Genomic DNA, 13,456 nt, shown 5'->3' on the forward strand with positions numbered 1-13,456 from the left:
AGCAAAGACAGGAACGGTGAAGATGGTACTAAAATAGACCGGAAATAGAGAAAACCCGTTCGTCATTATGCAATTTTGGACGGGAATTGACGCAACTGAGGAGTCTCAATTGTGTGGGAGAGAAGTTTCTCGAGTTTTACGATTGAGGTGTAGTTTCTGTTGCGTCACTAATATAGCGTGTTACGGACTTTAAGGATTACGATACAAGGTAACCTTGTGCTGGGTCATTATCTTGAGCTTATTATCCACATTTTATAGTTCAACATCAGAAGTTGTTTGCGAATATATCAAGAATCGACTTTCGATCTAAGAAATTAAATAGTATAGTCGTCATCACCAGTCTTGAAGGCACCTATCAACGCTTTTTCAATTCAAAATGTAAACAAACACGCCTGACGGTGCCCGACTGTCAAACGCGTCCAAACGTCAAAACGTTCTAAAGTATCGTCACCTTGCAAATCCACCACCCTGATCAACGCGAAAGCCAGAGGGAGGAAAACTTTCGTCGTGGAATTTTTGCACGAATTTTCTATCGGGTTTTCGTGGTGCTTAGGTTTTCTGATACGATCGTGATAGTGACAATCGGTTTAATTAGGCTAGGAGATAAGAAGGTAAATAGCAGAAACCACCTGCTGCTGCTGCTGCTGAGTCGCCCGCAGTCGCCAGCAGTACCTGCGACGTTGCATCCGCCTTCTATGTGATGGAATTCTGAGTGTGATCCGATCGTTCTCCTGCACGACGCGCAGTCCCTGGATCGGTGCAGCATCAGAACTGCAGGTGCAACAGCAATGCACCCGACAAATTCGGGCTCCGTTATCGTGACTCAGGTGGTGCTGGTACAGCATCAGTGCAGTATAAAATGAAACGAAATTGATAGCAGCAGCACAACTTCCCATCCACGGCCTTCGTTCGATCGAACGTGAATTGTCTAGCCCTGCTATTCGTGACAGTGAAATGTGTCCATTGACTCAGCATTAAATGTTGGTTGAAAGGGTGTTTCGGTTTCCTTTCGGTTTGTGCTTTAGTTTTGGTTTAGTTTAAGCCGTGTGCGTGCTTTGCTTTTCCTTGGTTCCGCGAGTTTCCGAAGGGCAGCCGTGTAAGTGCTTTTGTTTGGTGCGCCTTCATATATCGGTCAGGGGCGTTATCGGTGAATTACGATGTTTACGATTGCGTTCGAGTGGTGCACGGTGTAAGAAAGAAAACGCTGCCCATCCCGTGTTTTGTCCGCGTGCCATCATTTCGTGTGTGTGTGTGAGTGCGTGACTCATCAGGAGGACACCCGTTCCGAAAGGGTTCCGGAAGCAGCCCTAATTCCATACTCGCTTGATCGTGAGGTAGATCGTTCTGTAGGGCTTGTAGGGAGCAAGCGCGTGTGTGTGTGTGTGTGTGTGTAGACTAATCTGTCCACGCGCGTGTGTGTGTGTGCGAGGCATTGTGACGTGGCAGCTGATCGTGTGCTCGAAGTGTGTAGCAGCAAGCACCGGACTCCGGTGCCGCACAACCGAGGCCGAAACAGGGGATACCGGCGTGCGTGAGGCGGACACACAGTATGGAAAAGTTTCCTCTCAAAGGCACGAGCAACCTTACGATATCATCCGCTGCTACGAATCATCCGCTGAGTGCTGATCATACGTCTTATCAGTCAGTTGGAAGCAAGGTAAGGTTATTCCCTGCTTTTTGTTTTCTTTTGTTTTTAGCTGGTACCGGCATACACCCGGGGACTAGCTGGGGTGGTGTTCCGGCCGTGTTTGTCCGGATGATAACTTCATGCACGAAGTAGGCATTGTTTGCTGCCATCGTTAGCAGGCTGTGTGAGCAAATAAAGATCCCCGGGGTTTAGTTCCCGCTTTGGATAAAAGCCCTCTGCTGGAAGGGGTCTTTTTTAACCCATATTAACATAAAAAATAATGTAACATTACCAAATGTAAGCGTATAAGCGAATTTATACACATTCGTTACAGTACAAAACCATTCCATTCGTTTGTTGCCTGGCAGCACGACGATGCCTTCTAGATCGCACGCCATAAAGTACGTGAGATGATGGTGATGCTAACGATAATGTGTCTGTCGCGGGTTTTGCAACAAAAAACAAGACCGATTGTCCCTGGTTATCGCATCACAGCGGCCCGGGGGAAGTGGTACAATTGTGTAGACCCAATGCTTTCGGTTCTTCCTTTATCAGTAGCGATGTAAAGGCTGTGTAAATGTGTAAATTTACAACCCACGCCGAACTAACAAGCAGTTAATCGTGGCTTTTGTAGAGGAAAGCAAACTGAAATTCGTACGCTTGCGGGCTATGCTTTATGGTGGTTTCAGAAGAAGAAAGAGTACAAAGAATAAATTTTAATTTGAGTAGCTATTCAGATAATTTCAGTAGGATTTTAGATAAGTGCAAACTCAGCAGAAAAAAAAATCGTTTGATGATTAGATAAACCTCGCTCGATCATATCTCAAGCTTCGATTTCAATCAATTAACATACAAAAATGGATTAACAATTTTTATCCCATAGGTGGGGTAGGTTAGTAATTTACTAATGCTGCCAAATAGAATTACATTGCAACAAATTACTAATAAAAAAACTTTTTGGGATAATAATTATTTTAGGCATATTCTGAATTACTTAAAGTATTAAGAGGTGAATGAGGTCCCAAAGCCGCCATTATTAAATGAAAAAAAAAAAGCGTTCAAGAAGATATTCCCGTATTTTTAAGTCTGCTTTGATGGCCAAATCTCAGTAATTTTCTATCAGATTTTTAACACACACACACAGTTTGAACCTAGTGAAGCTCGTAAGAACAATCACATTCAGGTGAAAACGGCCTTACTTCTCGTGATATCCGAATTAACCACCAAACCTGATTATGCGCAGTGTTTGGTGGGACTGGAAGGACATCGTGTAGTATGAACTTCTCAAAACTGGTCAAACTAACCCCGAGAACTTTTCAGCTAACAACTAGGGCGCGTTACCTAGATCATCAGGCTGAAACGGCCGCATTGCCACAAAAGCTGGTGTCTTGCTCCATATCAATGCCCTAACCCCAAACATGCATCTCTCGTAACAAGGAACTAATTATCTGGACGAGAAGAACTTAAGAAAATTAAAGTCCACCCGCCTTACAGTGCAGACAGTTTTTTAACTAATAAATCAGTAAATTTCGTTTGAAATATGAAGCTTCTTGAAAAAAAAAGTTTTAAATATCAGAAAACCAAGCGGATACTTTCCGACTGACCGAATCCTGTTTGATGCACCAGCCAACTGCACCTTGGCAAAATTCTCTCCTCCGAAGCGTGGTGCGTTGTATTATGCATAAACACACAAATATTCTTTTCATCCCACATTTTCCTCCATCCCCTGCTGTTTGTTCTCAGTGAGCGAACCAACAACAACAACAACAAAATGCGGGTTTATTCACTACAAACATGTGCTTCCTTCTAATGGATATATGCTCTGTTTTGCCTGCATCTCGTTTCATCCTTAAAGCACCCGGACGCTATCGCTTGCTCTGTCAACCAAACGCGCTCCACAACCGCACGCACAACCCACACAAACACCCAACCCGCCCCCCCGCTCCCGTTTAGTGGGCGATCTAATTCTCATATCTCTTGGCGAAGCGGCAAAAGACGTTTCATGGTGATGCTACCCTCTCCCTTTTTGGGGTGGTTCACGAGAGAGAGAGAGAGAGAGAGAGAGAGAGAGAGAGAGAGAGAGAGAGAGAGAGAGAGAGAGAGAGAGAGAGAGAGAGAGAGAGAGAGAGAGAGAGAGTCTCGCCATCCTCCCCATTTGCACGATCATGCGCAATCGCAAACGTGCGGGATTGATTTTTGTGTGGCCGTCCAAGAACAAGTATCATCGGCCGCTGCTAGTCGCGCGTGGATGTGGTGCCATTTCTGTGGGTCCTTCTGGTCCGTATCACCAGCCTCCCAAAAAAAAAAGCAAACCAAACACGCACAGTGCACTATCAGTGACGCGGATTGGATAGGTTAGTGGAAAGCAGCAGCATCTCCGGGTGGTTAAATTTCCCATCGGAAGTATCACATTTTCGGGGTGGATATCTGAACATACCGAGAGAGAGTCTCGAGGCGTATCTAGTGCCGCCGCTTCGTAACAACTGTGTGACAATATAAGGTTTGACGTCACAGTGTAGTACGGATTTGATGGATTGTAGTGTAGTGCATCAGAGTAGGTTAGGGAAGCAGTGCACCTAACAACACCCACAGTTGCAAGAATTTTATTATCCCAATCCGAGTAACCAGCTTCGGCTGGTGGTGGTTGCTGTAGTTTCGCCAACCACCACCATTGGAGATAACCTTCCCTTCGGGCTAAAGAAGGTAAGAAGACACACACAAATATGTCACTCGTTAGTGTCAATTTGGCCCAACAGCTGAGAGTGCAGAAAACGGGTCGTCCGAGCAATGAAAGTACCACTCCCGAACATAAGGGCGAAGTTCGGTCCGGTTTCAACGTGGAAAAGGTTACAGGTATTGCTAGAGGTGTTCCCTTTTGGCGGGGGGGAGGGGGGGGCGCTAATCGTTGGAGAGGATGCAGATTTCTGGTGAAAGACATCAATCATTCTGTTGCGAACTAATTAAACATTAATCGAAGTGCCAAATGTCCGTGTGCAAGCTTTCAGCCACATCAGAGCAAAACCATATCCATCGGTTTAATTACACCATCCCAATGTCCCAATCTAGCAACTTCATGTACATCCGGTTTAGTGAAGGAATTTTTGTTTAATGCCAAAAAAAACCTTTCCCCCCCTCTTTTTCGTGCTTCCCTGCTGCTGCATCTTCCGTACAGACCGGTAAAGGTTCTCCGGCGTCCATCGGATCGGAACGCATCACCACCTCCCTGACGACAGCTCCGGGCGTGCCGGTGTACGAGGCGGACGAGGACGGCATGATCGACATTACGCCCGGGAATGGTGGCCTGACCAACCCGAACTACCCCTACTCGTACGCGGCGAACGGTGGCCGACAGGATGGGGTCGGTGCACCAAGCGGTAGTGGTGGAGGGCCTACTGCTGCCGCAGCTGCCGGTGCCTCCGCTTCCGCCGGCAATGGTGGTGACGGGGGTGGCGGAATATCGTCGCCCACGCACACACGCTTCGGGCGCGATTTTCATCACTCCGATCATGAAGGTAAAGCAAACCCCCCGTTCCCAGACGTTGTTTGGTTTCAGTTGTTCCTTGTGTTCGTTTAAGCCCCCGATGTGTGGGTGTGTTTGTGTCCCTTTGGTGTGAAGATTTGTGATAATGGAGCGATAAGATTTTCCTTCCAGTCGATGGAAAATCCAGATGGTTAAGGACGAGCTCCCATCTGTTACGGGAAGAAGATACGAATTTGAAAGGCAAAGAGAATAATCCTTTGACCTCCTTAGGAAGAGTTTTTTCTTTAAAGTGATTCGATCGTGCTGGATTTGTGATCTATTTATGTTTCACTCTATTTAAAAGAAAAGATAATCGCAATATTTAGTTTTTGTATCACATCCTGTATTTTTGAATCCCTTCGTACACCGTCACATTTATCGCTTTGATTGATCGCCCCTGGAACGATCGAATCCGTGCCGAAAATTCAAAAACCTCTTTAAATATCCTTTTATTACTATGCTTAACGTTCAATAACCTCTTTTAACATAAATAAAACCATAATTTATACTATTAACTTCCGATCTATGTATGGTTCGGTAGTGCTGTTACTACACTAACACTAACCCTAGGAACGAACTTACAATAACTCCGCTTGTTTTGTCGATCACACACAGATACATTAACCGTTTCGTTTTCCGGTAAAATTGAAGGTAACATTTTACAGTATTTTCTGTTTGGGTTTTTTTTTCTTACTGTAAACTATACATGATGTGTGTTTGCGTGGTGTAATTTATCGATGGAAGCTAATTTGTGCTATTTTCTTACTATTGGTATTTATTGTAAAGCTTTGTAAAACGAAACTGCTAGCTTCCTTCTAGCTGGGTGTTATTAATATTGGAACTTTTCCTGATTCAAGTATTTTTTGCTTAATATAAAAAAATTAAATTATCTAAAAAATTAATTAAAAAATTAAGATTAAATTAAATTGCATGTTTAATAATTTATTTTTGTGAAACTAATTTTTAAAAATTTTGTTAAAAAATTAAATAAATATAAAGAAACGACGGTTAATGTATTTTGTTTCCTTTCGGACACTTTTTTTACATATATCATTTATTTGGCTTTTTTTCGTGTGCTAACGTTTTTTTTTTTGTATATTTTATGTGTGTAAATGAGATTTCCTTTTGTAAAGCTTTTGTTTTCTAATTTTCCCCTTTTTTCATTTCCCTTCCCCCCCATGGTAAAGGTATCTCATTTGCCGGCATGACGGACACAAGCGACGACATTCCCGGCATCGGGCAGTACGACGATTTCCACACAATCGACTGGCAGCGAGACATTGCCCGGGATCGTATGCGACATCGGTACATCGTTAAAAGGCGACAGGACTCGTTCTGGGATCTTTTAAAGGTAAGGCAATGCTGAAGAGGGGGAAAAGGATCAGTTTTTTTGGCTAATGGATTTTCGTTTCCACCTTTCCACAGGGTGCCCATGATGCCTGGTCCGGGTGGGTGTGTGTACTGCTGGTCGGTCTGTTTACCGGTTGCGTGGCCGGTGTGATCGATATCGGTGCGAGCTGGATGACCGATCTGAAGTTTGGCATCTGCCCGCAAGCGTTCTGGCTGAACCGGGAGCAGTGCTGCTGGTCGTCGAACGAAACGTCCTTCGACAGTGGCAACTGCTCGCAGTGGTACGCCTGGTCCGAGATCTTTACCTCCTCCCGGGAAGGGTTCGGTGCGTACGTCATATCGTACTTCTTCTACATCATGTGGGCGATGCTGTTCGCGCTGCTGGCCGCCTCGCTCGTGCGCATGTTCGCACCGTACGCGTGCGGGTCCGGCATACCGGAGATCAAGACGATACTGTCCGGGTTCATCATCCGCAGCTATCTGGGCAAGTGGACGCTGATCATTAAATCGGTCGGCATCATGCTGTCGGTGTCGGCGGGCCTGAGCCTCGGCAAGGAGGGCCCGATGGTGCACATCGCGAGCTGCATCGGCAACATACTGTCCTACCTCTTCCCGAAGTACGGTCGCAATGAGGCGAAAAAGAGGGAAATTCTGTCGGCCGCTGCAGCGGCAGGCGTATCGGTCGCGTTCGGCGCACCGATCGGTGGTGTGCTGTTCAGCCTGGAGGAGGTGTCCTACTACTTCCCGCTCAAAACGCTCTGGCGTTCGTTCTTCTGTGCGCTGATTGCGGCGTTCATACTGCGCTCGATCAATCCGTTCGGGAATGAGCATTCGGTGCTGTTCTACGTCGAGTACAACAAACCGTGGATTTTCTTCGAGCTCGTACCGTTCATCGGGTTGGGAATTATTGGGGTGAGTAGAGCGGTTCTGGATGCTAAGGAGTTAAGAGAGCGGAGTCTAATTGTTACTCTTTTTTGTGGGACAAATTTTCCTTCGTCCAGGGCTTCATTGCAACCTTCTTCATCAAGGCGAACCTTTGGTGGTGCCGATTCCGCAAGTACAGCAAGCTGGGCCAGTACCCCGTGACGGAGGTGCTGATCGTAACGTTCATTACGGCCGTCATTGCGTATCCCAATCCGTACACGCGCATGAACACGAGCGAGCTTATCTATCTGCTCTTCAGCCAGTGTGGAATTTCGAATCAGGATCCGCTATGGTAAGCCATCGCATTCGAGATGAGCAAAATGGTGTTAATTGCTTCATTGCTGCGTTGCTTCTCCTTCAGTGACTACAATCGCAACTTTACCGATGTCAATTCGGCGATAGAAATAGCGGCTGCCGGACCGGGAGTTCACAAAGCCGTCTGGCTGCTCATACTGGCGCTCGCAATGAAGCTAGTGATGACGATCTTCACGTTCGGCATGAAGGTGCCGTGCGGGTTGTTCATTCCATCGCTGGCGCTTGGTGCGATCACGGGTCGTGTGGTTGGAATTGGTAAGCAATTGACCGCGAACGGACGGCACAGCTGTTGTAATGATCTAAGATGACCCCATGCCTTCTTATTCTAGGAATGGAACAACTGGCATACAACTACCCGAAAATATGGATCTTCTCGGGCGAGTGTTCCACCGGCGATGACTGCATTACGCCCGGGCTGTACGCGATGGTCGGTGCTGCTGCCGTGCTCGGAGGGGTCACAAGAATGACCGGTAGGATCGGATCTTACACACGTTAAAAATGATCATCGTAATACATTCTCGTTCCCTTCACCCGTCCTTCACAGTGTCCCTTGTGGTTATAATGTTCGAGCTAACCGGTGGCGTCCGATACATCGTACCGCTGATGGCGGCAGCCATGGCTTCGAAGTGGGTTGGTGATGCGTTGGGCAGACAGGTGAGTCAGGAGTTTGCTCTTGTGAGATTTCTTATTCATTTTTCGTTTTAACGCTCTCTCTTTTTGTTGTGTTTCCCTCGTAAACAGGGCATCTACGATGCACACATAGCGCTTAACGGGTATCCGTTCCTGGACAGCAAGGACGAATTCCAGCACACAACGCTAGCGGCGGACGTGATGCAGCCAAAGTAAGATGAGAATGCCATATATGTTATACGTCCTGTTTGTTGATTGTTGCATCTTCCCGTTTGCAGACGCAATGAAACGCTAGCGGTGATCACTCAGGACTCGATGACGGTGGACGACATCGAGACCCTACTCAAAGAGACTGAACACAACGGCTACCCGGTGGTTGTGTCTAAGGAGAATCAATATTTGGTTGGCTTCGTGCTGCGAAGGGATCTTAATCTAGCGCTAGGTACGAAGAGAGGGGCATTATTTGTCGAAAAAAAAAACTGCATCTCAAACTACAATTTCCTTTGTCTTGTCTGCAGCCAACGCACGACGCATCATCGACGGTATCACTGGCCAATCGCTGGTCATATTCACCTCGGCCCAGCCGGTCCAAAACCTTGGCCCGTCGCCGTTGAAGCTGAAGAAAATCCTCGACATGGCACCGATCACCGTCACGGATCAGACACCGATGGAAACGGTGGTCGACATGTTCCGGAAGCTGGGCCTGAGGCAAACCTTGGTTACCCACAATGGGTAAGTGCCGGATGGCGCAAATGAGGAACGGGAGAGAGAGAGAGCCAGCAAGAAATAGTGACTGAGTTTTTGGTTTTTCCCCTTCTCCCGCACAGGCGACTGCTCGGTGTAATAACCAAAAAAGATGTCCTGAGGCACGTCAAACAGATGGACAATGAGGACCCGAATACTGTTTTGTTTAACTAAGCGCTTAGCTCTATTTATAATGATATATAGATATATAGAGATATTATGCCGGCCTCCATCCTTGTCTTCTCCTGCCCCGTATCACCCGATCCTGTGCTGTTGAGTGCGATGTAGGTAACTTCGGAGCCTTTAACACACACCAGCATGCTTACAATCCTATAACGAACGAGATGATGATTTTTGTTTTTCAAAATTTGGAAAAGCACCGTGCAATATGCTCCACTTCGGGTTTGTTTGTTTGGGCCCAAAAGCAAAAGCAAACGATCGAGCGCAATAATATTTGTTCCGGAAAGCAATAGCAGCTACTAATTATTTATACTCATCTCAACAAGCATTACTTTTTTGTGATTATACCCTTCGCGCTAGTAGTAGCAAGAATAAGGAGAGGGAGAGAGAGGCAGTATCCAGTACGAAGTTTATATACAATGTGTCCAATCGTCCGAGAAAATATCATAAACTGTGGAGAGAACGCTGACGCTGAGATTCCGAGCTCTGAGGCTGCATTGTCTCTCTCGCCCAGAACCTTATGAAGTAGCCGGTATCGTTATATAATTTTTTAAACAACGTGCAATCTAACCGAGGGCGATAAGTGCTGAACACAAAACATACACAAACACACACACACACAACTAGGCAAATTACATTATTACTCATGTGAAAACGATCGTCTCATCGAACGTTACGGTGCGGTAGGAACAACAAGGAAAGGGGGGGGGGGGGGGGTAATGGAAGGAAAAGAGTGTAAGAAGCAGACGGAAGCAACATTATAATAAAATTGTATATTTATGTAATAAAACAATTTTCTTGTAAAAAACCATGTCATGCTAGTCAGGGAAACTGTTGCTGCAGTTTCGCCCGTAAGGCGTCCTTTATGGCTGCTAGCGGGGCTCGATCGATGAGATTCATGTTTTCCTGCGGATCGATCGAATGATCGTACAGCTCTTCGCCGTACATAACACTCCAGTCTAGCGGGAGAAAGAAGCAAAAAAAAAAGGTTAAGATCTATTTACGGCGGGATGATTGATCGAGCCGTACCTCGTTTGAATTTTACCGGATCAAACCTTATCCAGGCGGTGTACCGGAATCGTTCCGTGCGCATGCTGTATCCCATAATCTTGATGTGCTTCAGCTTCGGTTCGTCACTGTTCGGGGCGATCGTTGGGTAAGTTCCCGGTCGAGGATACTGGCTGTAAGCGATCCACTCGCCACCGCTATAGTCGGAAGAATTCGACACCAACAACGGCAGTAGAGATTTTCCCTCGGTGCATGTGGTTGCTTTGTGCGGTCGTTTCACGTTACACGTTGGTACCGGCGGCAGTCCTGCAAGGTCGACGAGCGTCGCGTACAGATCCAACAGCTCAACGACGTTCTCGATCTTTTGACGATCGGTGCGCACCGGCTGGAGTGTTGGAGCGCTAACCACAAGCGGAACGCGTACCGCTACATCATAGTTGCTGTACTTGGCCCACTCGCCATGCTCTCCCAGTGCCCAACCATGGTCGGACGTAAGTGCAACGATCGTGCGGCTTTGGTCGACTGCCTTCAGCAGCTGGCCGATCAAGTCATCCACATAGCTAACGGCGGCATAGTAGTGTTGCCTTATGCGAAGCTTGAAATCATCCGGCACACGGCCGAACGGGAAGCTTACGTTCAGTTGCTGGAAATCGTCACGATTGCGTACGTCCAGGAAGGAACTCCACGCAACGGTGGGCAAACCGTACGGTGGATAGTCAAGATCGGATGTTGTAAACTTCGACACGGAATGCTGGTCGAGGTACTGCATCGGAATACGGAACGGTATGTGTGGCTTACGGTATCCGACGGCCAAGAAGTAAGGATCTGTTCCAACGGTTTGAAGGAACCGTTTCGCTTCCTCGGTACTCTCAATATCCGGTAGTGTGTGACCTGGCTGTAGTTCCGGAAGTACGGGACACAGAAGATTCCTCTTCAATTCCCCACTCTCAAGGTCAATGCAGACGGGTGAGTTGGAGTACTCGTCCGTCGATGGATGGTACGCCGGATCGGACCAGCTCAACGGGAAATCGTCCGTAAAGTTTGACGATGCCCCGGGATGAAACACCTTGCCGACGGAGTGTGTACGATAGCCGTGCTGTTTGAAGTACTGCGGCAGGGTGGTGTAATTGCCGGATGTGTGGCGCCAGTAGCTGTAGAAGTCGTACAAGCGCACCGTATCGGGGCGTCTGCCAGTAAGCATCGAATTACGGCTCGGGGCACACAGTGCTTGCTGCGGAAGTACAAGAACGATCAATAAGCAAACGAAACGGGGAAAAGGAATATTGTTCTACCATAGTTACTTACCTGTGCGAATGCATTTTCAAAAAAGTATCCATTCTTTACAATCTGATCGATGTTGGGCGTTATGGCTTTCTCATCGCCGTATCCATAATTGATGGCAGGGCGGAAGTCGTCCAAAATAATCAGCAGCACATTAGGACGATCGATGATTTGAGTTTGGGCTGCTTTTATGAAAATTATGCAGGAGAAAACGAGCGGCAAACACACCGCCCCGTTGCACCACATTGTTTACGTTCTGACTGCAACTGATAACGTTCTGAGTAGAACTGAATGGAAGGAATACATTCCCGCGGGTTAATCTTATTCCGAATTGTGGATGAAGATTTCATAAACGACATAGTCAATGCATTCATCATATCATATTTTACTATTTTGTTCTTAAAATCTATCGAAAATTAACAAGTCCTTCCAAAAACAATAATTAATTTTCGAAAGCATTATAACGGGCTTTTTCAAATGTTGACAACCGCTGGCCGCTGTCAAACGATTCGAGCACATGTCAAACGCAGTGCTCGAATAGGGTTTGTTTACAAACCGGCGGCGGTGAAGTGGATTTTGGTGGCTGGTTGCCGACATCGCAGCATTAATCGCGTATTATGTCTACGTTTATTAAACGAAATATCAAAAACAAGGGCGCGAGGAAGCGCAAACAATCTTCCGACTCGGGTACGGTGCAGACAGCGATAGTACAATCGGACAGCATTGTTAACTCTCTTCGTTTTCCATTCTCCACAGATGAAGCAGAAGAGGAATCAGCATCGTCCGTTGTTGTCACACAAGATAAGCGCAAGAAAGTGAACCCGAACGTGCAAAGCACTTCGGCACTGAGGAAAAAGCAAAACCAATCATCAGCAAACGCCGACTCATCGCACTCGAGCGAGGATGAGGAGAGCGTTGTCGTGAGCTACAAATCGAAACGGTCTGCTCAAGCGGAAGGCCCACGCGATCAGGGTGCCACGGCAGAGCTGGAAATCGAAACGGAGAAGGATCGCGATGCGCAGGCCATCTATCAGAAGAGCATCGACATCAACAAAGAGCTGGAGGGCAAGGAAGATGACAAGGTGTACCGGGGGCTGAACAATTACACACAGTTTTACAAGAAGAAAGATAGCGCCCAGGGTAATGCCGCTTCCGGGATGGTGCGCAAAGGGCCGATCCGAGCGCCGGCCAACATTCGCTCGACTGTTCGGTGGGACTATCAGCCGGACATTTGTAAAGATTACAAAGAGACGGGATACTGTGGGTTCGGTGATAGCTGTAAGTTTTTGCACGATCGAAGCGATTACAAGCACGGGTGGCAGATGGAGCAGGAAGGACCGGGCGCTGGCCATAACCATGGGGATGATGATTCCGATGGGGACGACACGAAGTACGAAATCCACTCGGACGATGATGAGCTGCCGTTCAAGTGTTACATCTGCCGGGAGAGCTTCGTCGATCCGATTGTAACGAAGTAAGTAGAATGCAATACCTGCCACTTTTGAAATGCCTCGGTTCTATTAACGATTGTTACTCTATTTCAGATGCAAACATTACTTCTGTGAACGATGTGCGTTGGCGCAGTACAAGAAGTCAACGCGTTGTGCGATTTGTGGCGTGCAGACAAATGGAATGTTTAACCCAGCGAAGGAGCTCATTGCACGACTTAAAACTAGGGAGATGGACGAACATGACTCGGATAGCGATTAAAATCGATCAAATACACGAGACTCAGTAATTTTATCGAAATCTAATTTGTAACAACGAGTTTTGCCCGTTGCACACATCCGCCCGGCCCATAGTGAGCCAACTGCTCGAAACGCGCAACCATCACAACAAACCACCTGTCAAACCGTGTTTTGATAACGAAAAATGCG

At 47.0% G+C, this 13,456-nt stretch overlaps 3 protein-coding genes across 6 annotated transcripts; 2 read left to right on the forward strand and 1 right to left on the reverse strand.

The window, feature by feature from the left end:
• The first annotated feature begins 454 nt into the window (after nucleotides 1-454).
• Nucleotides 455-10,098, forward strand: LOC118513185 (H(+)/Cl(-) exchange transporter 3). 4 transcript variants are annotated; one of them, XM_036058653.1, is made up of 12 exons: nucleotides 455-1,657; nucleotides 4,800-5,139; nucleotides 6,335-6,498; nucleotides 6,573-7,409; nucleotides 7,499-7,713; nucleotides 7,783-7,991; nucleotides 8,066-8,206; nucleotides 8,281-8,390; nucleotides 8,478-8,578; nucleotides 8,645-8,808; nucleotides 8,885-9,098; nucleotides 9,194-10,098. In XM_036058653.1, the coding sequence occupies exons 1-12, from the start codon at nucleotides 1,550-1,552 to the stop codon at nucleotides 9,282-9,284; spliced, it is 2,694 nt and encodes an 897-aa protein (XP_035914546.1). In that variant the 5' UTR covers nucleotides 455-1,549; the 3' UTR covers nucleotides 9,285-10,098. The 4 variants fall into 4 exon arrangements, with proteins under 4 accessions (XP_035914546.1, XP_035914550.1, XP_035914549.1 ...); XM_036058656.1 differs by lacking the exon at nucleotides 455-1,657 and adding an exon at nucleotides 3,832-3,981; XM_036058655.1 differs by lacking the exon at nucleotides 455-1,657 and adding an exon at nucleotides 4,371-4,480.
• LOC118513187 (iduronate 2-sulfatase) lies at nucleotides 10,040-11,878 on the reverse strand. The gene is made up of 3 exons (XM_036058661.1): nucleotides 11,604-11,878; nucleotides 10,320-11,529; nucleotides 10,040-10,249 (listed from the first exon to the last, which is right to left on the reverse strand). Exons 1-3 carry the CDS (start codon nucleotides 11,823-11,825, stop codon nucleotides 10,113-10,115), a joined length of 1,569 nt encoding a protein of 522 aa, XP_035914554.1. The 5' UTR covers nucleotides 11,826-11,878; the 3' UTR covers nucleotides 10,040-10,112.
• A 233-nt stretch (nucleotides 11,879-12,111) lies between these two features.
• On the forward strand, nucleotides 12,112-13,333 carry LOC118513189 (E3 ubiquitin-protein ligase RNF113A). The gene is made up of 3 exons (XM_036058677.1): nucleotides 12,112-12,266; nucleotides 12,336-13,053; nucleotides 13,124-13,333. The coding sequence occupies exons 1-3, from the start codon at nucleotides 12,197-12,199 to the stop codon at nucleotides 13,287-13,289; spliced, it is 954 nt and encodes a 317-aa protein (XP_035914570.1). The 5' UTR covers nucleotides 12,112-12,196; the 3' UTR covers nucleotides 13,290-13,333.
• The last annotated feature ends 123 nt before the right edge of the window (nucleotides 13,334-13,456 follow it).

The sequence above is a fragment of the Anopheles stephensi genome, chromosome 3 (assembly GCF_013141755.1).
Source record: "Anopheles stephensi strain Indian chromosome 3, UCI_ANSTEP_V1.0, whole genome shotgun sequence".
NCBI classification, from domain to species: Eukaryota; Metazoa; Arthropoda; class Insecta; order Diptera; family Culicidae; genus Anopheles; species Anopheles stephensi.

What these genes read in the sequence shown, in the direction of transcription:
- LOC118513185 (XM_036058653.1), top strand. Translation starts at nt 1,550, where the DNA reads ATGGAAAAGTTTCCTCTCAAAGGCACGAGCAACCTTACGATATCATCC. An exon ending in AGGGGTCACAAGAATGACCG is followed by an intron (nt 8,207 to 8,280) that starts GTAGGATCGGAT and finishes CGTCCTTCACAG; the next exon opens with TGTCCCTTGTGGTTATAATG. An exon ending in GTGATGCGTTGGGCAGACAG is followed by an intron (nt 8,391 to 8,477) that starts GTGAGTCAGGAG and finishes CCTCGTAAACAG; the next exon opens with GGCATCTACGATGCACACAT.
- LOC118513187 (XM_036058661.1), bottom strand. Translation starts at nt 11,825, where the DNA reads ATGTGGTGCAACGGGGCGGTGTGTTTGCCGCTCGTTTTCTCCTGCATA. An exon ending in TTGAAAATGCATTCGCACAG is followed by an intron (nt 11,530 to 11,603) that starts GTAAGTAACTAT and finishes GTACTTCCGCAG; the next exon opens with CAAGCACTGTGTGCCCCGAG. An exon ending in TCCGGTAAAATTCAAACGAG is followed by an intron (nt 10,250 to 10,319) that starts GTACGGCTCGAT and finishes TTCTCCCGCTAG; the next exon opens with ACTGGAGTGTTATGTACGGC.
- LOC118513189 (XM_036058677.1), top strand. Translation starts at nt 12,197, where the DNA reads ATGTCTACGTTTATTAAACGAAATATCAAAAACAAGGGCGCGAGGAAG. An exon ending in CAAACAATCTTCCGACTCGG is followed by an intron (nt 12,267 to 12,335) that starts GTACGGTGCAGA and finishes CATTCTCCACAG; the next exon opens with ATGAAGCAGAAGAGGAATCA. An exon ending in GTCGATCCGATTGTAACGAA is followed by an intron (nt 13,054 to 13,123) that starts GTAAGTAGAATG and finishes ACTCTATTTCAG; the next exon opens with ATGCAAACATTACTTCTGTG.